Source organism: Psittacula echo (assembly GCF_963264785.1).
Source record: "Psittacula echo genome assembly, chromosome: 3".
In the NCBI taxonomy this organism is placed as follows: Eukaryota; Metazoa; Chordata; class Aves; order Psittaciformes; family Psittacidae; genus Psittacula; species Psittacula echo.
In genome coordinates, this window is record NC_137736.1 from 7,198,814 (window position 1) to 7,224,423 (window position 25,610).

The 25,610-nt window shown below is 39.8% G+C and overlaps 1 protein-coding gene across 2 annotated transcripts in view; it reads left to right on the top strand.

The window, feature by feature from the left end:
- The window catches only part of STXBP5L (syntaxin binding protein 5L), a 189,129-nt gene that overhangs the window by 150,362 nt on the left and 13,157 nt on the right, over nucleotides 1-25,610 (top strand). For both annotated transcript variants that reach the window (XM_080613872.1, XM_080613873.1), the window contains one exon: nucleotides 17,236-17,406. In XM_080613872.1, coding sequence (XP_080469998.1) covers nucleotides 17,236-17,406 — 171 coding nt within the window. The remainder of the gene's footprint in view (nucleotides 1-17,235; nucleotides 17,407-25,610) is intronic.

The following is a 25,610-nucleotide window of genomic DNA, read 5'->3' on the forward strand; positions in this document are numbered from 1 at the left end:
GATCTGCCTTTGGGCCTTGGAGTCTGGTTCAGGGGGAGCAGCAGGGGAGAGGTCGACCCCATGCAGCCCATGGTGCATGGCTCAGTGGGGCCTGAGCCCTGCAGTAGAGGCCAGCAGCCCCTATGGACAATGGAGACAGGAGCTAAGCAAGTGAGCAGGGCAGCTCTGGGGAGGGTGACCACGGCCGAGCACAGCCTGGTGATCACCAGGGACAAGGGAGGATCAGCAGGGCCATGGCCAGGCCCAGGAGTACAGCAGGGCAGCAGTAGCTGTAGCTCAGGGCAGAGCAAGAGTGAAGTTCAGCTTGAAAGTAGCTCCCACAGGAAAGCACTGCCTGGGGTGCTCTGCCTGAGGCCACCAAAGGAAAAGGGCTGTCTCTACCTTGGCTCTGAGCCCCAGTAGCCAAATGTCCAGAACCTTACTGTGTACCTTGTCCAATTGAGTAGCTAAACATCAGGCTCCTAAATCCATGTTTTAGCAGTGGGAAAGTAGGACTGACATTCAAAAGTGTTACACAGGCAGAAGCTCCCTAAGAGCTGTATGAAGAGCTATATTCATTTTGACTAAGTTCTCTGAATTCAGTCCTGCTGTAATAGCTGAGGGGAACACACCACTGAATGTCATAGCTGTGAGCATGCATTTGTTTGTTTGTTGGTTGTGCCTTCTTGTTTTCACTGAAAGACTGATGGGAAGCATATGGCCACAAGATACCATGCTGTCAGGTGAGGAATCTGGGTGCTCAGCTTAGCCAGCTGCCAGACCATACCTATTAACTCTGTCTGTGCCTCCTTCTCACCCCACAGTTGGACAACTTGACTGTTGACACATTAAGCTCTTTGGGGAGGGTCTGTCTTGCCTTTCGCTGTGGCATCACAATTTAAACCGGCTGCTTCCAGCATGAATGCAAACAAATAATGGTAACAAAACTCTGCTAGCCTCTTGAACCTTTGTACTGTACTGCACTGCACTGCAATGCATACTTACACTGGATTTCAAAAGCTCTTTCTCAGCAAGAGAGGTTTACATGCATGATCCTCCTTTATAATAAATGTAGAGATAGTAAAACACACATGATTTAAGTACTAAAAATAGGCTATATAATGATAGCTATATGATAATATCCACACTCTGATCAGTTTAATAGTGAAGTTAGTTTTGCCCCAGAAAAATAATAGGCACAGCATTAATCACAGTAAAGCATGAAAGCAACCAGCTACTCCTTTTGTTTTTACACTTCTGGTCTTGACAGTGGTCCATGCTTTTTCTAGCATAATCGTGTCCTACACCAAAATATTCCAAATTTGGCAGTGGTAGGAGTAACTGTTGGCTTCCTCAACTGCACCTCCTGCATTTCCTCATCCTGTGTGTCTCCTTTGTCTTTTAGCCCCCTACTCACCATGTCGTCTACTCACCCTCTGCTCTACTCATGTACCTGTAAACCAACTGATCAACCGCATACTCCTTTCTGATCCTCAGTCTTTTCAGCATCCTGAGACTGTGTTAGATTGCAGCCTTCAGTATGGTGTCTATTTTGGCTGTGCACAGCTGTGACAGCTCCCAAATCAAGCCTGTTTTGAGTCCTCCAGAGGAATCAGAAAGTGCATACTTTGCATGTGCTGTATGAGACTGCACACAAATAGCTGGGAGCTATTTCTGCAGTCTTGCAGTCAGACATATATCCCATAACTTGGGGACGTTTGTGGCATATAACACAAGGCATAATTCCTGTGATACAGAAACACCTTTTAACAGAAGAGGTTAAACCTCCAATTTGCAAAGCTGAAAGGCTCTATGATGACAGCACTAATGAAGCTCCCTGGTGTTAAATGCAGCTAGGATTTGTAGCTCTGAACTACCCTAATCTAGATCCTCACCTGTAAGTAAAGTTGTCCTACAGTCTTCCTTAGGAATTGGTAACCCTTTTTCAGAGGGTTGGTTGGGCCAGATGTTGTCCTTTCCTTCAAAGGCAATTATCTCACAAGTGATGCTTCTTTCTGTATAGCAAAGCACTGATTTTCTGGAGTAGTATTCACAACCTGTGTATAACAGCTGCTCAGGTAAATGGAATGTTCTGAAAATCAAATTGCCCTTTGTGAAAGTGCCTAAAATGGGTGTAGGAGCTGAACACTTGGTATCCAAATTTGAGAAATTTCATGTAGTAGTGTTAGTGGTATATATTTTGATGTTGGGTTGACCTGAAGAGATCTCTTTGCTTTGTCCCAAAGCATCCAGTTAAAGTGACACCTAGAAATGGGTTACTGAGAGGGCTCTGCTGGTTCTACTGGTACCAAAATGCTGCTCGAGAGCCTAAAGGGCTCCTCTTCTCTGAAGAAAGAAAGAAAACCATCTAACATAGGGGCCAGTTGGTATTTTCTTCTGCCACATTGCAGCTTTGTAGTTTGTGACACTGCGAAAGAATGCAGCAGAATTTCTATTTAGGAGCCTTGTGACTTGAAATGGTAAGCGGCTGTTTTGGGCATCCTTCTGACCTAAAAGCTTATTAAATAGAAATTACAAAGGACTTGTTCCTTGTATTCATGTGTCCCGGTGTTCCTATCACTGTGATACTTACCATGTGGGACTCTCTTCAGAAGTATAATAGCTAGCTGACAACCACTGCACTGTTTGCTTCCAGTAACAGACAGTATGAGTAAGGGGTAAAAGACAGAAAACAATGTGGAAAAGTACTGACTGAGTGCAAAATGAAAGAACCATATTGGAAATTAAGTCTTTTGAATAATTAGTTAAAGATTTCTTAAGGAATTCTTTTAATAAATGTAATGCCACTTTGACTGCTACAAGACATGCTTCATTTCAGTCCTTTGGTGTTCGTTGTTGAAAATGTGCTCTTGTGTAAGGAAATGAAAACATTTTTGAACAGAAGCAAAATCGTAGTTTTGAGGGCATAATTGGCACACAACAGATAATTAAATCTGAAGTAAATTCAGAGCAGTATTTGGATGTCTAGATAACACCACATTGTATCCTGAAGCTCTTGTATTTCGTTTCTGTGCAATCTGTCTTCCTTTCCATAGTATTACAATAGTGTGTTCTGTCTCCCATCATTTGTACAATATGCCCTCTCTTGTTCAAATGGTATCTTGAGGTATGATGTCATCAGAACTCATAATTTCATTGCACCCTGTTACTAGATTGGTTTCCAGGTGTTTAAATATGTGTGACGTGCTGCGTAAGCAGCATTTGCAATATTTGCCTTCAGCTCGTTTGGGTTTTTTTTTAATCATTCCTGTCATCACAAGGTAAGATATTGCAGCACACAGCCAAAGCTGTGCAAAACACCATTCACTTCTGGAGTAAGGTTTTTTCCAGTGCTTTTTTGTTCAGTTGCATTTCTTTTGCTGAATGGTGGACATGAAAATATTGAACCCAGCATTCTGCCTTTAGATGCTGATTGAAAAAATAACCAAAACAACGTTCTACAAATTTGCAGTATGGTATTAACCAGAAGATGGCATGTTGTTTTCCCTCGCTCCTTTTTCTTTCTTACTGATTAACAACTGCCTTTCTCCTTTTTCTGTTGTTTCAGTTAAAGGATCAAGAAAGTTAAGTCTGCCAACAGATCTTAAGACTGATCTTGGTACGGTAGGCGAAAGCCAACAGCTTTAAACTTCCTTACATTCATTGGCAAAACATTTTACCAACTGATTCATGAGATAACACAATAACCTTCGGAGGCTTTGTCTGAAAAGGCTTTCTAAAAACCACCTATTAACCCATACAGTTCTGTTGGCAGCTCTCAGCATTTTGCTTGTTTAATATTCATGTATTTCATGTAGACATATTTTGCCAATCATTACACACTGGGTGTGTAGTATTTTATGATGAAAAGGCTCCAGAACTTTTTACATGCTTGAGCCATTATAACTGGTTGTCAGTGATGTTTATCTCTGCCTATAACACCCAATGCATGCGCTAGTCTGTTTTCTTTTCGATGTACAAATTCTGTGCCACAGTTGAAGACAGTTGAATATCTATATTTTATGGTGTGTCTTGGTCCTCTCCTTGAGACTTACCTCAGCGAGTTTGCTGTAATCTTTTCCTCAATTCTTCTTTTATATTTCAGTGGAAATGCATAGTGAGAGCAGAACTTTCACCTCCAAAAACCTCAAATGAAAATTCAACATCTTGCATAACCTAAAAATGTTTGGGGCAGATTATGCCCTCTTAAGTATCCAAGTAAAGGGGATTGCTCCTGGCATTTGTGTTGGAATGTGTGGTTCCCATCATTACTTTTACGATTGCCTTAAGTATTCTCAGTCTCAAGGAGTCCTTTCTGATTTTGCTCTTATGGGAAATTTCTTGTGTCAGATGACTGAAAAAGCCATGTAGCTTTTTTACATTACTTTGAGTGTCTTTTTAGAGATAGAAATTATAGTTAGATCACATCCTTGCATAATGCAGCCAAACTTAATTTCTGTCACAAGGAATCATGTGCATATATTAAGCAATGCAGCACTGTTCCCCAGGGCAAAAGTCGAGAATAAATATGTCTTCCACGTTATAAATGACTGATGAACTTGGAAAACTGCTAATAGCTCCTGGTAAAGATTAAGGAAATAAACATTGAAAAATCATTGGGAAATTCAATCCATGCTGGGCAGATTTCAATGATTTTGTTGAAATAGCTCTCTCCATCATTAACAGTGATATTTCAGGAACTAGGAATGAAGGAATGCACACACAAAAAAAATCAGAATGGAAAATTCTAATACTCTTAACACTCCATAAAGGTAAAAGGAGTGCTGTAGGCAGCTATAGACCTGTAGAATTAATATTTATCACTAAATAAATGGGCAGCTATTAAGAGGGAAGGTACTTGATACTTAGGGTATTAAAATAGCCATAGGGTAGGATCTAAGGCTAAACATGCATGAAATTGATTTATATCCTGAATCATAACACAAGAAAAAGATAAATCTGCTGTGTCAAAGACTGGGTTTATCGGGTTTTGGATAAGCAAGAAACAAACCAATGTAACTTAAAGTGCTGAAGGTTTTGTAGTGTAATATAAAAAAGTTGTGTAACAGAGGAAAAACCTGCCTTGCCATTAGCTTTCCTGTAATCACACTGGGAGCTGGACAACAAACACACAAAAAACCCCAAACTGAAACCCACAACACACAAAAAACCCCACAAAACCCCAGGGACTAGGGAGCAGGATGACTGTGCCAAAAAGGAAAGCTGTAAGAGTCAAAGAAATTCAACCTACAAGAGTAGGAGGCATGATGATCCATCTGAAATACACGACATATGTAGGGAAGTTTGGAGTGCATAACCCTGTCTGTGCTTTTGATTTCATCACGGTCATGTTTCTGCCATGCCACAATTTACTTGTAGTAGTGGTTTATTTTAGTAATGTAGAACATAGAACTCCATTAACTTCAAATTACAAAATTATCAAATTGCCACTTCCATGGTACTTCCACAGTACTCTGTCCTAGTATCACCAAGCAGCTCGGTGGATTGCTAAGGATAAAGCATGTGGAAGTAGCATGCAGTGTATAAGCTGGGATACTCATGGCTGATCAACTGCAGAAGAAGGCTGAAAACCCTCCCCCTGAAACAAAACAAAAAACCTTATTTCAATTCTCCTTCATGACTGTCTTAGAAGGGCAGATTCCTGTTCATTATTCTAGCCATTAAAACTATGCTGAATTATAGGTTGCTTAGTTTACAACAGGCTGGGAAAAGCATCTCTTTCTCAATGTAAGGAGCTAAATTCAAATGGGAGTTCCTGGAAAAGGTGAATAATATCTGCATTTCATTTATATCTGCTCCAAAATATCTTGGCTACACTGGCAGAGCTCTTAGAGATTATTTATCCACTGTTTGGTTGTTTCCTGGGATTATATCCATAGTCTGAATATACAGGGAATAGCAATTCTCTTTGGCCCACTCTTCTTGTAAAGATATTCAGGTCACCACTTTCAAATGAGAAGATACTGTGCATCCATCCCATCGGCTCTGGCTCATAGCTTTTTACAGAGTGCTGATACATCACCTACTCTCAGTACCAACTGCAGCTAATTGGGAAATACATTAGCATTTGGCAGCTTACAGTTCTGCTCCCATCTTAGGATCTGGCTCATGTAACGTCCTTGCTTCCACTTTGCTTTGAATTGTAATAGTGGAGGTTAAGTAGAAGTTAAATCTATTTCTGGTGGAGGTGCTGCCTGTACTGAGAATTACTTGGGGCATAGTTTGCTAGGATTGAAGGGAATAATGTGTGATCTGATGACTCAGGGTGTTCTAGTTAAACCTTGTCAGGATTTTTGTGACTTAAAGGTACTTTGGGACTCCATTTTGATCCTTGTATGACTGGTAAAGCTGACCTCAGCATCTTATTATTTTGATGTAATGATTATTATCTATCCTTGCTGAAGAACTTGTTGCCCTGGATGCTATATCTTCACACAGAAATGTGAGAATTACCCTGTATACATTGGGGGCATACATTGGAACTTCTTGATAGTTTCACCTACTGCAGATCTGAGTAATTCAGTGTTTATCTGAGTTGTCCAGAAGGAAGGTCATAGAATCCTAAAACACCAGGTTGGAAAGGACCTCAAGGATCATCTGATCCAAGCTTTCTAGCATGACCTACTAGATTTCTCAGCACTCTGTGCAGCTGAATCTTGAAAGTTTTCAGCTTTGGGGAATCCACCATTTCCCTGGGAAGATTATTCCAATGACTCATTGGAAAATCTTGCTCTTGTGTCCAACCAGAATCTCTCTAGGAATATCTTCTACCCATTACCACTTGTCTTGTCCATGTGACTCATTGTAGAAAAAGAGTCTCCATCTTCTTTGCAGCCACCCATTAAATACTGGAACATGATGGTAAGGTCCCCCCGAGCCTTCTTTTCTTAAGGCTTTTGTTCACAAACCCAGTTCTCTCAGCCTTCTCTCATGTGGCAGGCTTCCCAGTTCTCTGATCATACTCTTGGCTCTTTTGGACCCTCTCCAACCTGTCCACAGCTTTTTTTGAGTAGCAGGAATGTGACATTGATGTTGCATATACTATACAGCTTCCTTATTATCCTTCAGAAGCAGGTCTGAATAGTAGTATCTTTATTTTTGAAGCTAATACTGTTTCCCAGAGTTTGCTGAAAAGATCATATATACTTCCATGCACTGCTGCAGTGAAATGAGTTATGGGGATAATCCTCATCTAATTTAATCAAGTGGAGAATCTGGGACATACCATGGCATATACAACTGCTTTTATATGAGAGTTTTCTCACTTTGCTTCACCAGCCACTTTAAGCATCAGCTTGTATTTTTCTTTTAGGAAGTACTTCTGTTGATTTCATTAAAAGCTTTCAAAGGTTCCAGGTAATCACAGGGAGCTGGACAGAAGTCCTGACTAAAGATGGAGATACTGGGTAACTGCTGATTTTTATTTCATTCCTATGAACAGATGGTTTCACTGTAGGAATTTCTGTTACCACCTAGACTTCATTAGCCAAAGAACACAAGAAAATGCAAATAGAGACAGTCATCATTGCTTCCTCTTGCAAGCTGTGATCTTCAAAAGATGAATATGATTCCCCATTCTTTCTTCAGATATTTTCAAGCGGTGAATGAATTCTTTACCAGGTCAGAGTTAACGTATCCCAGTCTACACAGCAGTGAAAAACTAGACGGAGTACCAAATAATCTCAGTTTTCTCAAGAATCTGAGAAATGGCTTCTGATGCTGATGCCACCATTTGATGCCCTCGTATTTCATTGCAATGGAGTGCTCCCAAGCCTATGAAACAGTACCTGGGTATTGTAAACAAGACCTCATTTTGATTTTACAAATGAGCAGTGGGGTTACAGAAGTTCTTGCTTTCCCCTTTCAAAGTGTTCTACAGCAGACTTTAAAACACTGGCAAAGTTTTGAATCTTTCAATGTGCCTTTGTTTTACTGCTGCATTGGCCAAGCTGGGAGCTTGTGAGAGGTGCATCCTACACTGGTTTGTCTGGCTCTGGTGTGTAATGCTGTTTACAATGTCAAACAACAGTTCAGAAGTTTTGAACTGGCATGTGTTGCTTTGCTTTTTGGTCTGACGTTTCTAGAACAGGCAGTTCAGACATCCAGCTGTAACAGTCCTTTTCTTGAATGAGTTGACAATGTGCATTGGAAATTATATGTATTTCTACATGCAAAGGATTTTATGGACCGTTCAGTGCGTGTCTCCTTCTAGAAGGAAAGAGTAATTTCTGTTCACTTTTCAGTCTGGAAATACCAGCTGAATTGAGGAGTCAACTAAACTCTGCTTGCAGTTAGAATTACAGCATAATAAGGTTGGAAGGGACCTCTAGAGGTTGCCTAGGCCCTCACCATACTTAAAAGCAGGTTTAGTTAGACCAGCTAGGTGAGGACAGCATCCAATTGAGTCTTGAATGCCTCCAATGACAGGGGGTCCACAACCTCTCTGAGCAATCTCTTCCAGTTTTGGATTATCGACAGGGGAAAAAATGTTTTTCCTAGTATTTAACCTGAACTTCCCGTCTTCCAAGACATGTCCTTTGCCTCTCATCTGACCAGTGTGCACCTCTGAGAAGAATCTGGCTCGATCTTCTCCATATACTTGGATCAGGTAGTTGCAGACAGCAATAAAGTCTCCCCTCAGTCTTCTCTTCTTAAGGCTGAAAAAAAACCCCCATGTCTCAAACTCTCCTCTTACATGATGTGTGACAACTCCCTTGCTGGCTTGATGGACCCCTGCTGAACTCAGGCCTGTATGTATCTTACATCAGTAAGTATCTTACATGTAATGGGGAGCCCAAAACTGGGCACAGGACTTGAGATGTAGTCTAAAAATGGCAAATAGAGGGGAAAGATGACATCCCTCAAACTCCTGGCTATGCTCCCACAGTGAAGGATGCTCTTGGCCTTTTTTGCTGCAAGTTTGATCACTATTAAGATGAAAAACATTGAGGGTTGAACAAAAGTCTTTCACTTTTACAGAAATGCTGTCAAGTGTTTGGTTCCTCTGCAATTTCACATTTGCAGGCTTGGATTTTGATATTCTGTAGCTGGGACCTTCCTAGACGAAAGTTTCTTTCATCTGCTGAAGGTCAGGTAGGTGTATGACAGCACCAGTTTCTTCTTTAATTAAATAAGAGAAGGTTTATGGTTAAACAGGTTTAAAAGAGAACCTATATCAACAGATACATTAGCACTCTGCCAGTTCAAATAACTGGAATAGAAAAAGACAACAAGAGCTGACCACCAGGTTAACTCTGTGAACTATGGCAGCAGATTAGGCACGTGCTGTGCAGTTATATTTCAAACGGAGAAAGGGGCTGCTATATGGGAGATTTAACAAGCAAGTAGTCTAAAGGAAAGGTAAGTGTTTAAAATTACCAAGACAATACCCTAACTGAAACATTTATAACTGATACAGTGGCGTTTAGTCACAAAGGAAAGACAGTAAAATTTCTTAGCTGAAACAACACAAGCAGTAAATATCATTATACATTTAAAGAGTTGATAATAACAAAATGAGAGGCAACTGTTAGGCTCACAATGTGATAGATTTTCACTGTTCCTGTGCTCTCTGGTTTTACTTAAAGCAGAGTTCCTTAACTAAGAATTCTCAAAGGTAAGTAATTCTCCACTCCTTTCAAGCACTGTAAACACATATGTAGCATTCTTCCATTCTGTGGTCTCTGTACACTCCCCAGGTTGTAATACTTCACAGCAGTCAAAATCTGGGGCTACACATCGGTTTACTAGACTTGCCTGGACCAAGAGGTCCTCTATAGTAATTCAAATTGGGATTGAGCTCTCACACAGCCAGTCATCTGTAGGCGGAGATTTGCGCATGAGACAGATGGTCCTTTCACCTTGTTTGGACTTAAGGCAATATCCAGTTTTAGTAACTGACTTGTGTGTGCAAGCAGAAGAATATATAGAAAGTAATAATTTTCCATGAATAATTATTTTGACAACAAAGCCGTAACAAAAGAAGGATAAATTGAAACCCTAAATCAGAAGATGTCAACTATAGAATCTGGTTTTGCAACATTAAAACAAGAATGAATAATTGTTGCTAGTTTGCTTATTACAATAATGTGGTCTGAAATCTCAAAAATCTACAATGCATAATGATAAGTTTGGAAAAACTTGCATTTTTTTTTTTTTTTAGAATTGTTTAATTACTGCATAAAAAATTTTGTGTAAACTGAATTCCATTTGACCATGTCTGTGCCTTTTTCTGTTCAGTATTTGCAAGCAAATTATTTCTATGTTAGCATCTGTGGAGTCATGCTAGCTCAATTATTTCAGATATTCTTAACTCTACTTAAAAACAGTGATTTGGGGAAAAATGAGGGGAAGAATCTCTGGAAGAATCTGGTTAGAATAGACTACAAACACTTTAGCTGTAAGTACCTTCCAGTTTATTCAGTCATGATTCCAGCTGGAATGATGGAGTTTTGTTTAGAAAGACTCCAGGTCATACGTGTCAGGCTTTATTTTTGTTACATTCAGGTTGAAAAGATGTTTCCAGTCCCAGCCTCCTGGAAGAATGAATTTTTCACTTTCAAAACCAGAGAATTAAACTCAGATTTTTTTTCATCTTAAAAAAGCAGGTGTAGTGCTTCTAATGAGGGTGCTCAGGACTCGTTGTTGAAATCCTAGGTCATCCCGTGGTTCATCCACTTTAATTGCATGATTCAGTGTTGTCCTCTGTGCAGCTCAGGATGTGCTGCATCTCAGGCTTATTTCAGAATGAAATTGAGTTTTCTGTCTGTGTTTATTGCACAAAGCATAGCAACCATTTATGTTATGTTATTCTGTTGAGGCACACTGAGTGCTGCATCCTTTTTGAGACAGGCCAGAATATGTTGTTATGTGATCAGTCAAAATTCAGCAGTTTACATCCAAGTAGTCCAAAGTTTTCCCACTGCTCTCAGGGAACAAAGCTTGATTTATTTTCAGATTTGCACTGCTAGGTTTGGTTTTTGGGGGTATGGTGATGCCGAGGTGATGTTAGGACACACATTCTTAGTGATCTTCATTTGGATAATGCTTATTTTGTATTTTGGTGTCATTGTTCATAACTGCAGGCAACAATACTAGTTTTAAAAGGGTCTCTGTCAGTGACAGCGCACTGAACATTCCACACCGCTTTACAGTATTTTGCTTCTTTGACAAATATATCTGCTCACCCTGTTTGAAAAGAAAAACTACATGTAGGATCAGGCATGTGATAAAAGTTGATTACCATAATAAGAATACCATTATATTACACAGGCAGTATATTACAATGATAGCCTGAATGTGAACCTAAATGTATTAGCAGTACGTCAATAGAGCAATTCATCCTTCCTCTTCAAACTGCTGATGACATAATGGTAAATACACTCTTTTGCTGGCAGTCACATCTGTACTAACTTCTGCTGAGGCTCACACCTCCTCTCCTGCCTGCTTGACAGAACTGCACCAAGAGAAAATGGTGATCCTGACTTTGTGAGGGATTTTCTTTTAAGAGTAATTTATGGTGTCAGTTTATATTCTCAGTAATGAGTGGTTACACTACTTTTACAAACATTTTTGTTATTTTACATGCAAACCTGAGACTGTTCTTCAGGCCATTTGTGCAGTTATGAGATCTCCTTTTTTTCCCTTGATTTAAATGTGTATCTCTGCTGTGTAAAGAAGAGCCTTGTCATACCCATAATTATTACCCAGAGCTTAATCTACTGATCATACGCAAAAATCACAGAATCACAGAACAGTCTGGGTTGGAAGGGACCTTCAAAGGTCATCTAGTCCAACATCTACAACTAGATCAGGTTGCCTAGAACCACATCCAGCCTGGTCTTGAGTGCCTGCAGGGATAGGGCATTCACCACCTCTTTGGGCAGCCTGTACCAGTGTTTTACCACCATCATTGTAAAGAATTCTTCTCTCACATCCAGCCTGAATCTCCCCTCTTTTAGTTTAAAACCATCACCCCTCATCCTGTCGCAACAGGCCCTGCTAAAAAGTCCCTTGCTATTTTTCTTATCGGCCCCTTTTAACAACTGAAAGGCCATAGTAAAGTCTCCCCAGAGTCTTCTCCAGGCTGCACAACCCCAACTCTCAGCCTTCCCTCATAGCAGAGGTGCTCCATCCCTCTGATTGTTTTCGTGTCCCTCCTCCAGACCCTCTTGAGCAGGTCCATGTCTTTCCTGTGCTAAGCACTCCAGTGGCATCTCACCAGAGCAGAGCAGAGGGGCAGAATCACCTCTCTTGACCTTCCCCCAGAGGAAACAAATGACCTTTTCCTCCCTTTAACAGCAGAGATTGTATTCCTCAGAATTTGTTCAGGAGATCTCTGGGACTCATTTTTCAGGTTCCTTCTGCTCCATGTTAAAGCATCTCTCTCTAGTCTTCTTGCCTGCTCTTTTATCGATTACTTCCATACAGCTTGCAATGATAATGCTTCTGATTAGTCAGATTTAAATTCCTTTGTTCTCAGCCTCTCTCAGATCATTAGTGACAACTGGTTTTCAGCTGGTTTTTCTCTGTGAATTTATCCCTTTGTAAGAACTTAAAAAAATGGCTGGTATTAATGGTTTTGTTGTTACATCTGGTGTAACACAATCTGCTGGGCAGCAACTGCAAATGCTTGTTTCTCCTTTCTTATTGACACTTTTTAATACATTTGGTTCAGCTTTTCCCTTGTAAATCCTTTTGCAGGAGGAACCAAGTAGTTTAAAATAGTTGTATGACGAAGCAAGTTGTGACACATACATGTTACTGTGTCCAAACTAAAATCAGTGTGTGTGTATAATACGTTCCCTATCTATGTAATACCTAAAAAAAGATTAATCCAAGGCTTTCCAGCAGGCTTGCTGCTCTCATGTTGCACATTGCAGCTTTCATAAGGCATCTCACTAGTTTCACCAAGTTCACAGTAGCTAAGGTTAATTCTTCATCTCCTTTTAATCTCATCATCTCACTGATAGTTGGTGTGACACATTGGGCTTCCATTCAGCACAATTCTGTTTCTTACGCAGCTTTTGTGCTGCAAACTGCACTGAATGATCCCACTGTTTGCTAACAGGTATAGCTAAAGTATTTCTAGTTCATATGAGTAATGCCATAAGCCCCAACAAAGGCAAACAGCCAGGACCTGCGCTGTAGAAGCAGCACAATGAGAACATTAGAGAATTTTGTCATGATCTTCTCTTTTATATATTTTAATACATTTTAGATACAATGTGTTACTCACTGCTTTGTTAAATTGGGGCAGTTAAATCAGTATAAAATGGACTAATGTAGCATGGAGTAATCTGCTATGATTAATTCCAGTGGCTTGCATGAGCCTTGCATTTTTACATTAACAAACAGAATGGCTACAAACTGAGCCCTGGCTTTTTAGTTCACTCTCCACAAACAGGAGAAAAGCCTGCTGCCCTGGCTTGGCAGAATGGCTGTTATACAGTCTGGAGACTGCTTCAGAGATAAGTTCCGCTGAGCCAGGATGCCTGTTTGTACTGCATTAGTAACTCTGGTACTTGCTGGAATCTAGGAGTACTAGAGAGTATAATGCAAATTCCCTTGACTTCATAGGCAGCAGCACCCATGGGAAGGGATGGGAGGTGAGGCAAATGCAGTGGTGGAAGAGTGTAGAAAAGAGAAAGGGGCTTTTTGTGCAGTGCTTTCTCCCCAAGCGACTATGCTCTGCCTTCTCAAGAAGGAGAGTTAGGAGCTGTTGCACTATTAACAGCACAGAGCAATCCATGCACTGCTTCTTAAGTACCAATGCTAATGTCTTCAATATCAGCTGGTGCTTAGTATCAACTATTTCCGATATGAGAAAAGCTCCAGGGACCACAGGACAAAAGCAGTAAGCCAGCACAAAAAAAACCCTAAAATGCCATTCTTCCTTACAAATGGAACAAAGCTGAAAAAAAGCCTTCTCTATCATCTGTTCTTTGGGTGATTGGATGACATCTGTCATGGCAAAGGAGGATCAGGTGATTCACTTATCAGAGAGCTGGTAAATCTTAGAATCCCAGACTGGTTTGGCTTGGAAGTGACCTTAAAGCCCATCCAATTCCAACCCCCTGCCACGGGCAGGGACACCTTCCACTAGGCCAGGTTGCTTCAAGCCCCTGTGTCCAACCTGGCCTTGAACACTGCCAGGGATGGGGCAGCCACAGCTTCTCTGGGCACCCTGTGCCAGCGCCTCAGCAACCTCACAGGGAGAACTTTGTTTTAATATCTGTTCTAGATATCCCCTCTTACAGTTCATAACCGTCATTGCTTTGTCACTGCAGTCATTTTGGAAAGGTGTAATAGCTTGAGCATTCTCACAGCCTCCCTTAGAAAGCACACTGGAGGAAACAAGTATTGGTTTTTAATTAGCACTTTTCTTGCACACTTCATTTTAGAACCAACGCAGTAAGGAACCCTTTCTTAAATGGCATGTAACCTTTCTTTAGAAATGCTTTGTATCACTGAGCTTATACCATAAAAAACATGAGAAATTAATTTTTAAATACACACATAAGATTTTCTCATAGATTTGGATGGTCTTTATCTGCATGATTCTCATCAGCTCCTCAGCAAAAGTGTTGCAGTCATAATTCCATAATGATATTACTCCTTCTACAGTGTCTCTTTGGTTTTACTAAGTTTTGAAGAGCTGCATTTCTTCTTGTTATATACATTTAAAAGATAATCATATCTAATCAGAAGAACAGAACAGTATTAAACTATAGAAAAGTGTGTAGCTGATCACTAAAATCGCTCTTCCAATCATTGTAGCACTTGCTAACATTTCACCATCGTCAGTACTTGGAGGACTATCTCTGCAGCTTCTAGGATGAGCCCTGATTTTTTTACTACACAGGAAGTGGCTTTGCTCATTCAGAAAGACATTGTCAAAACAACTGAAGGGATTTTAGGTGCCCAGACCTCACTTACCATTTTTGTTTCATTTGGGCCTTTGAAGGTAACTAAGACTAGCAAGCATACTAAGAGAAACATAGCAGTATTTCTCTTCACATTTGATGTGGTGTGTAAGGATTTAGATGAATTGTGCCCATTCTGTACAATGTTCAGGGAAAGGGACTCACAAATGTTGTTGATATTTCTATAGAATATGATTCTTTTTTACTCTGTTATGTTCCTCACCGCTTCCTAGGATCCCCCTGGAGATAATTAGATATCATGCTGAAACTCCTTCATACAAACTGAATTGTGAAGAAAGGAAGCAGCTGGATGACGATGTGTCTGTTGCTGAGGTTGAACAGGCAGCCTGTGCCCTTGAACAAAGCCCCCGATCTCAAAGGACTTTCTACTGAAATATATGAATAGCTCCAGCCTGTTTTGGAAAATTCCCTAACTCTTAAGTTGAATGAATCACCCACACCAGTTTTATATATGCTGTTAGCTCAGTTAATAGCCATGTATTAAGAAACATGATAAGAATCACGAAAGTTGTGTCTCCTGCAGAGCCGTCTCATTATGCAGTACTGATACTAAATTGCTTTTTAAACTATAATTCTTTCCAATTTTGTTCATTAAGACTGAACTGCTTTCATATGGGAAGGACATGACTTACACAATGAAAGACTAGTATAATAGCACACTATATGCTGTATTAAATACCGACTATGTTTTTTATCATCTTAATATAGAAATAGCTTTTCATCATGTACAGTGGAGCTATCATGGTATGGTAACCAAGAAATAAATTTTCTTGGCTTATTAACATTCGTCTTTTCCTTAGATGCAATACAAATCAAAGAGAGGTAACTGAATATGAGTCTTCTATACAGAATCGTAAAGACTAATCTAATTCTCAGGTATTTAAAACGAAGTCAGAAGCTCCAAGCTTGTTCTTACCTATAGTATTGAGCTTTTTGAAATTCAAAACTATTGAGTTTTGAATAGAAATACTCAATAGTGCTTGCGTAAATCTGTTATGCTTATTACCTGCTATTTACTTAAATTAGTAAGTATGAATGACCTGCTGACCAAAACTAACTCTGTTGTACCTGCGTGTGTATCCTTTCATAGGTTGAGCAGAAAATGTTGTTCAGTAATTATTCTCTAGTTGCATTATCCAACATGAGAGGAATATTGCATGAATATTCCAGTATCTGAAGGAGGCCTACAGGGATGCTGGGGAGGGACTATTCATCAGGGACTGTAGTGACAGGACAAGGGATAACGGGTTCAAACTTAAAGAGGGGAAGTTTAGATTGGATATAAGGAAGAAATTCTTTACTGTTAGGGTGGTGAGGCACTGGAATGGGTTGCCCAGGGAGGTTGTGAATGCTCCATCCTTGGCGGTGTTCAAGGCCAGGTTGGATGAGGCCTTGGGTGGCATGGTTCAGTGTGAGGTGTCCCTGCCCAGGGCAGGGGGGTTGGAACTAGATGATCTTAAGGTCCTTTCCAACCCTAACTATTCTATGATTCTCTGATTCTCTAATGTTTTATAGTCCGGTACAACCCACTCTGATCTAACCCCTGATCAGTGGATTGTTGTCTTTTAAAGACCTGTTGCCAGTGAGGAAGAACAGACAAATGTAGGCAGAGTTTAAAGCAGATGTGTTTTATTTCTCACCCTATCAGACAGCAGCATGTGCTGTGCTGATTGACCATGGCCTCTAGCAGGGGTCCAAGGACTTAGCCTCATATCTTTAGATCTGTAGCAAACACGTCAATTGTTCAGCAGTCAGCTTCCTTAGCAGTAAAATAAATCTATGTGGTATGTGAAGAATAAAACACTTAGCAGTATTATGGCTAGTTTTATAACTATCCTGACTAGTGGCACTTCAGTGCCTCCCATTTCATGAAGCTTTGAGTCAGTTAGGGAAGATGGCTCTAAATTCCGTCCCATAGTGCTTACACTTGCAGTTCTTTATGAGAACAAAAAGGAAAGAGAGTTTTCAGATGTGTTTGGTATCTGTGAGGAGACACAACATCAGGGATGACATTGTTACCAGCAGTATCTTGAAAGATCTCCAGCAAGCATAGGTCAACAAAACGCTGTGGGATCTGCAGCTGTTAAGAACCAGTTCTATTGTCCCTTGGTTTTTTCAAGTATAGCTTAAAGACATGGTGAGTTATTCTTACATATACTTGCTGGGTTGGTAAATAAGTAGTTTCAGATTTGATTTAACCCATTCTTAAATATTAGAACATGCATCCCCTTTCCATTCTGAACTGTCGGAGCTGGCCCTTTACCTGGCACTTGTTGCATTCACCTTCCAGATCACGTGAATGGTCACTGTACAAGTCCAACATCCCAGAGCTGCAGCTCAGGAAAACGACTTTCCAGCGCAGATGTCTCCAAAGCAAACCGCCGCGGGCCCGGGCGGCCCCCCTTCAGGAAAGCACAGTCTGCAGCCTGCATGGAGATTTCTCTCCCCGTCACCACAGAAGGTGGGTGGCAGTGAATATTCTGCTAGGTATTTGTGAATCTCTCACTGGGTGCGAAGGCAAACAAGTTTAGCATGATCCTTTGTCCTTGCCCTGAACTGCTGTGTTCATCTGACTGTTTAGAATTAGAACAACCCCTGTGTGTTAGTGTTGTTACTAACAAGCCTGCTCCTGAGCTCTGTGCTGCCTAGGGATGCAGTATGCTGAACCTCGCCAAACTCTCACAGCCGTCCCCTCGCCTGGATGGATCGGGTGCGATTGTTCATAGCAGCTTATGTACAGTGATTGTGAGAGCTGGTAATACTAACGTTTTAAACTTTCATTGTCTCTACTTACCGAGTCTGAACATGAGTAAGATATTTTTAGAATGTGAGTTCAGGCTTTGCACATTTTTATTTATTTCTTTATTGGTGCCGAAGACTCTAAAATTCCACAATTCCTGGCCAGTGTTTCTGGTGAATTTATAGCCCATTACCTGATCAGTTTCTTTTATTTATAATAAGTTTCTTCTTTTAATGCTTGAAAAACAGTCTTCAAATCTTGATCTACCCAAGTGCAGAGACTGGATGAAGCTGGGATACACAAAGTGGCAATGCACTGAACTTCAAACTTAGCAGAAGCCCATTTTAATTTTAGCAGTGGCAGTTGTTTCATTGCAAATCATCGTTTAAGTAGAAGCATTCAGCTGATGTGTTTTTCTTCAACCCTGATAGTGTTCCAGCTCTGCTGGTGGTATCCTTGACCCTTGTCTCCCATGCTTCCAGCTCCCCCGCATTCTTGCAATAGAACAATGCATTGTCTGTCCAGAAAAGCTTCAGTCTATCAAAAACTGAAAGGGCATAGCATCAAAATAAATGGTGTAGGACAGAAGTGTTTATTGTATTCCATTTTAATAATAGGTAAAAATTCAGTATTTAAACAACAGAAGTTACAGTTTATTGTTTTAATAATAAAATAATTAATTTTAACAATTAAGCCTTTTAAAAATCCAGCTTTTTATTTTAATCAAGTTGCAGAATAATTTCTTAAGTGCCTAGGAGATAATAATCTCCTGTGGCTGTTGTTTGGGCTGTAGCATGGCATGTGGTACTACAAGTACCACTAGGACCCGCTGTGATGCTACAAGTGATAGTCAGTTGACAACACCATGACCCTACAAGCCCTCTGTCTTGTAAGAGGCATTTGTATCCTAACCTGCCTGCCTGCAAAGGTGCCTGCACCACAGAAGTTCTGTACAGCTGGAACCAGTACTCCCTAATTTTGCTGGTTCTTAATGTTACAAAGCAAAAGAAATTGTATTACTCAGCATCTAATTTTGTATTTTTAAATGCAGTTGTTGCAAATACCTTTGTTACTAGTGGAAAACTGCTAGCATCTGTGATTGTTTATTTTTTTTATTTATAATAATATAAAATTGCAAATTCTTTTTTGGCCCTTCTGACTTATTTAGTGAGCATACAACAATACAAATACTGTCTATGTATGTGTGACCCTATAAGAAAACATCCTAATTTGGCATAGAAGTTTCCAAGATTATGTTCTTGGCTGGAACGGAGCTGATACCCTGAATTCCATTGCAGTGTCCTCTAGCATCTCCTTCAGTTTTATTTAAGAACAGCATTTACCTACATTCATTTGTGAGGTACAGAACAAAGCATGGTTAGAGGCTCTTTGCTCACTGAAGGTATGACTGTCTTCCAGCTATCACTAGGGTCTCACCTCCCTAGTGACCTCCCATCACCAGAGGTTATCACACCAGGACAGATACTGGTGAAAGATAAATCCTTTGAGTTGTTAATGTCTTCTTAAATACAGAAACATTTCACTTAAACAGCTTTTTATATCGGATTACATTTTCCAACTCCTTTTGCACTAAAGCAAATGAGAAGTGCCCACATGATCTGTCTGACTTTACTAGTTTAGTATTAACCTTATGCAGAGAAACAGGGTCAGAAACTTGGGTAATAGTGACATTGCAACTGACACTGCTGTTTCTTCAGTGACCATCCAACAATCTGTTCTTTAGGAGAACATTACAATGTTATGAACTCTTCAAAGATTCATGGGGTAAACATCAGAAATGTTAAATTGCACTGTAGGCTGCATATAACTAAGAGTAATCCTCAGCAATCAGTTATAAGAAGTAATCCTGTTTAAATACCAAACCTACTATAAATTTCAGTTTTCACTTGGATTATTTAATGACTCCTGTGTGAACATTGCACTAAAGCAGATTTACAGAGCTCTGAGGTGTTAGTAAATTGCTGCGCATAAAGGCAGTTTTCATCTGCATAATCACCATTTTTTTCCTCCACGTCAGTTATTGATGATGTTCATAGCATAACCCTTTCATCTATCTCTCTTCATGCACCACACAGATATGGTAAGTACCATTGTCATATGATAGCTCATGGTGGAAAATACATCACTGCCACAGTGGTTTCTATTGCTGTGTGTTTTTCTTCATCCTATGTAGTACCAAACTCTTCTGGAATTCTTGTATGCAGATACTGCTGCAACATCAGCACTACTTGTACATAACCAGGCCATACTACCTAATTCTTACATGCTGCTTCCTTTCTTTTCCCTCCCACCCTCCGAGAGTAAGTAGGGTCACTGACAAGCAGAACCTTAACCCCTTAAGTTGTTGCAAATACCTTTGTTACCCTTGTGTGCAAAACATTTATTAAGACAGTGATACTTTTGATGGTATGATGATGATTTCTGTGTCATGAAAGATACCTATGAGGTTTACTATTAAAGTATATCTCTCTCTCTAGAGATAATCATACAACTTTCAGGGGTGAGGATTAAATTAAGTGACATAAGAAATCCCTATTTAGAAGTATGAGTGATGCTATTTAAATGATATTACAACCCTTATTAAGTTCAGCGAAATGAGTGTTGCAAGAAAGAGCCAGACAGTCTTTAGAATAATTGATACTAGCATGTAATAAGATGGAGCACGGTTTGGGTTTCGTTGAGTGTGGGGGTTTGTGTACAAGTCACCTTCCAGCCGGCCTATAGACTAAAATAATTGTCTGATTATTTATATTCTGTCATTAAAACAAAGTCATCTGTCAAACTTTTAGATGCCCATTGTATTTGTATTCTGTGGTATTCTAGCTCTACTAACTGAGCTGACTGGAATGACTTGACATTCCCCTGTTCTTCATGCATCTTGAATTTCCAGACATGCTGCTTTGGCAAGTGGTTTGATTTATTTCTGAAGGTGTTTATGCTAAATAATATGGTGGAAGGAAGGTGGCATGATCCTTGAAAGAGTCTTCACTTGGGGATAAAGAGGAGGGGGAGGGAGGAGGAAGATGAGGAGTTAAAAGGTTTGAGAAAGAATATATTGAGAATAAGCATTCCCTCCAAAATGTGCAACTGGCTTTAATCTAAACCTTCTGGTTGGGCTGTTCCAAAAGAAAATCAAAGAATCCTCTCTGTGCTAGGAATATATTGATTACTTGAGAGCGTATGCTGCAATAAACAATAGATGTATTCCTAAGAAATTCTTTTTCTCTGTATATATATTCTCCTGTGGTGAATCAAGATACACATTTTATGTTCTTGCTCGAGAGGCAGTATTTCAGGTTAGGATTTGGTAGGGTTTTATTGTTGTACCTGAGTAGAATTTTGATGAGAGATGTAGTGTTAAGCACTTTTTTACATTAAAACTAAAATGTGCCTTTGTGTGTGGGTAAATGGTTCCTACCTTCCCTTGAGTCTGTCCCTGAGGCACTGAAAACACCTAGAGATTTTTTAATAATGCGTGCTTCCAGTTCCTGCTATTTACATCCTCTCCTAATTATTTGATTACAAAGATAATACATTTTGGTGGCTAATCATAAGATACCTTTCAGTATCATCAGTCTTCACCTCTCATACTGGATTTCAAAATCTACTTACTTAAATCTGATCTTTTTGGTGCAACAGGAGCTGCATTTCAGTATTTTCATCAAGTGTATTTTCAAGCAATTTTCACACAATAAAACCTTCTGACTTCATTCCTGTTAGCTGATTGTCAAGGTTTTGCTGACTCTTACCTCTTCATATGTGCAGAAGGTTTCCTGATATAGAAAAGCATTTTTGAAGAACATCTTCGCAATGATGAATCATAGGAAGGGAATTGAGGGAGGGAGAGTGTCTAGTTTTCTGCTGGTCCAAGTATTGCAAACTGTTCAGTTTCGTAAAGTGCTGATACTTCTTCCATGCTCATAGAAGAATAATTCAAAAGCCGAGTAACAGCAGCAGAGACGTGTCTTTCAATCATGGTTACTGTTATGGCTTCAACCTATGACTTTACCCGTATCCCCATCTAACATGTTAAGACTTGAAAAGCTCTACAACTTTTTAAACTCAAGTCAATTTTCGTCCACGCTAAGGATTGCTGCTATTTCAGGTTCAAAGCTTGGGTTTATTTTTTTCCCCCAAAACACTGGTAGCTTGTTAAGGTTACATCTCTGTCAGTAATTAGCCAGACATTCAATACAGCACTTCTCAAATACCACTTATGCTATTTAAAATGTTACCTGTTGTTCTGTAGCATCTTCTGGTTTTATAAATGCAGTATCCTTATGCTTTACTAGTGAATTCTGTCATTGCTCAATATTCTGTGCAATTCTCAAAATTCACTAATTTTAGCAAGAAATTAGAACTTTACAAGATCTTAATAACACATTTTTGATTCTAAACAATCTTGTTTTCACATACTTTTGATTAAGCTGTTTCTTCCTTGCAATAATATAAGAATTTATTTGCATTGTAAACAAAACCACAAATACGGGAAATTGCATTGCTGAACTTCTAAATTCTTCACTTCTTCTAGTCCTTTCTGACCAGGTATTTTAAAGATTTTAGGAGTTAGTGATTATATGGCTGTGGCCATCTGCACTGATCGTGTCTTGCCCTGTTCCAGCTCTGACCTCTGACTAGCACCCTATTTCGTCTGCAGGTATCCTGACAGAAACATTGGAATACAGATTATGTTAAACCATGAGAAAACTCATGGGTTGAGATAAAAAAGACAATTTAATAGGTAAAGCAGAAGCTGTGCACACAAGCAAAGCAAACCGAGGAATTCATTCACTCATTCTGGCCAGCAAGCAGATGTTTAGCCATCTTCAGGAAGGCAAGGCTTCATCACACGTAACAGCTACTTGGGAAGCCAGAACTTTGGATGTCCCCCCCCATTCTCTGCTTCTTCCCCCAGCTTTATTTGCTGACCACAATGTCCTATGTCATAGAACATTTCTGGTTTTATCATTAGCTCCTTTTTTCTTGGGTCTGTTGGCTCTGAAGCCCACACGTGAGTCTGAACTAAGGGGCCTAGAAGATGATTACTGCAGTTCTCAAAGGCAGATACCAAGGAAAGAGAGAAACAAGCTGGTGGTTTGATCTAAAAAATACTGAAGAAAAAGCACAAAATTATTCACATGCCTGGCAGGGTACTGCAGAGAGGGAGGGAATAATCTGCTGTCCCTGGCTGCTGAGAAAAGGACAGGATGCAATGGACATAAATTACTAAGGCGGAGACGTGACTTCAGGGAGACAATCAGAGATGAATTTTTATCACAAGGGCAGTTAACCACAGAAATGGATCCCCTGAGGAGGTTATTGCATCTCAAGCAAGTTTTAAGAACAGCTCGTATTACTGCATTCCTTTTGCTGTGCCTTGCCGTACTGCAGGGTGGATGATTTTGGTAAACTTCCTTGCCCAAGCAGCCAGCCGAACTGAGACTTACCTGAAGCACTGGGCATGCTAGAGGAATCATGGGAGCACATTGCAGGAGGCCTCTAGGTGCCATGGCTTTTCACAGCTAGGTTTTCAGAGCAGATGGCAAACCCCTCAATGTGAAATTTTCCTTTCTTACAGTGAGGGATTTATGGTGTTGGTTTTACTTCTAAATCATTTTGTTTGAAGTTACTTTACATCATTGTAACTAGTATGGTAAGAATATTACAATAGGAAATAAGATACACTATAATAAACCACGGTCTCCACTAACTGCTCAGTTTGCCACCACATTTCTTGTCTGTGCAGAGAAGCAGATAAAAATGTTGCACAGACAGCATTTTGTTATTGCCTAGACGACCTGTTCTGTCTGTAGACAGTCTGTTCCTTACTGCACAAAGCATTATCCAAATAAAAAAAAAGTTGTTAGGAAGCTGAAATTATTTTTTCCAGTATTTAGCAAAATCACAGCACTTCTGCTCTAATGGGCACAGTTTTCCAAGTTTTCAGAACAGCAAATTTTGCATGGCTGTAATAAAACATTTGGCACCAAAAAAGCAAGTGCACCACGGAAGGATATTAGAGCATCTTCTGTAAGGTTTTTATATCCATTTCCAAGTATTCCGTTTGAACACTGAACTATAAAATCCATAGGTTATTCTTGAGATAATACAATTGTTTCCAGAAGTGACTTGTCCATAGTGTTAAGTTCTTTTTCAGTTATGATGGAGAGTATGTGTGCTTGTATTCTAGTGCAGGTCAAATAAAATCCTCCACTGCAAAAAGCCAGTGGTGCTGTTGTCATTTAGACTGAATCATAATCTTTATTGGATTTAACCACTGGCTTAAGGTTAGATCAGATGTTTAAGTGGCATTTAAGTGTGTATCCACCTCACTGTGGTCACAATAGAGCTTTCAATACCTTCTGTCCCTGGAAAAAGTAGTGGAGAGAAGTTGTCTGTACACTGTGGTGCCTGGTGAAAGAGCATGTCCCAGGAAAGGCCTGGGAGGAAACAGAGAAGAGGCTTGCGTGGATGCGTGTGAGTTGCTGGTGTTTAAAATCCAACTCTGTTGGCCTAGATAAGAGTTTGATTTTTCTTGGAGTACGTTTTCTCTGTCATGTTCTATGGGATGTTAGGATCCACTTGTTTTCTCACAGGACTCTGCAGATTTTACTTCTTTTTAAAACCACCAACTAATGAAAATTGACTTGTTCTTACTCCACTGAAAGGCTTGCAGTTTTCTTTTAAGTGAGGAGTTGATTCCAAGTTAAGCTTTTTCACACTGTACTCCAGGCATGCAGAATTTGAGCTGCATGCTCAGCTTTAATGTTTCTGTGCTTGCTGGCAATCACTTTAGATCAACATAAGCCATTTTTCTACATCTAAAATAATTTTGGGAACGTTTTGGGAAGTGGGACACACCATTGGGGGGTTCCTGGTACTTCTGTGGCAGAAGGGAATAGGTGGTGGGCTGTTCTGTAAGAGAACTAGGGAAGAGTATGGGAATATTCTGAGATTGTTCGTTATCTGATAATAGCTGCTCCAAAGGGTTTTTTAAAACCAAAGCTTTTCTGACTGCAGTTACACAAGCAGATCTATGGGGCGGGAATAGGGTGGGGGGATTAAAAAGAGTCCTTTAAAATGCTTTCACTTGCTTCCTTATAACATTAACAATTTTGACTTGGTTATTGAATGAACTTGAGGTTTTTCTTCTATAATGCCTTTTGTGTCCACATTCTTGGGTACTTCCACATATGAAAGTTATACAAGATCCTATTATTTCCCAAACCATCAATGCTACGAAAGTCACTTCAGCAGAATGGATATTTTCAGGTTGAAATTTAAGTTTTAGAGAGTTGTGATATCTTAGATTAAAGAATACATTTCCAAGCTTACAACCTATACCAAATTGAGCTCGCTCTTAGTGATCTGAATGTGAAGACAGTTTGCTTGTGTAAGTCAAGGGAAGTGATTCATATGGAAGTTTGAGAGACTGCTTACCGTAAAGATCTCCTGCATTTTTATCTTTCCATTAAAAAATGCTTATTTCTACTTCACTTTCAATGTAAAGAATAGTTCTGCCCTAACAGTTCCCTTCTGGTTTTTATAATATGTTGAACTAAAACCTAAGCCTGAACTTTACCATATTCTGGAAATATCAAAATAAAGATCCAAGTCTGGTGACTTGGATCTGTTTTCTCTTTCAGCCCTTTATTTGCCATCATTTACATCAGTCTTGTATCATTCATGATTCCATGAAGCCATTGAGATTACACTGCTATAACTTAGGGCGATACATGGCAGAACTTTTTCCAGGGAGGGTTGAACATCCCACAGCTGTGAGCTCTGTGTAAGAGCAGACATAACCACCCTGGTTTGAATGCTCTGCAAGCCGTGTACACACAGGCTTTTCAACATAGTTTTAGGGCAACTTACTTGATTTGCTCCAGTAGGAAATCATTCAC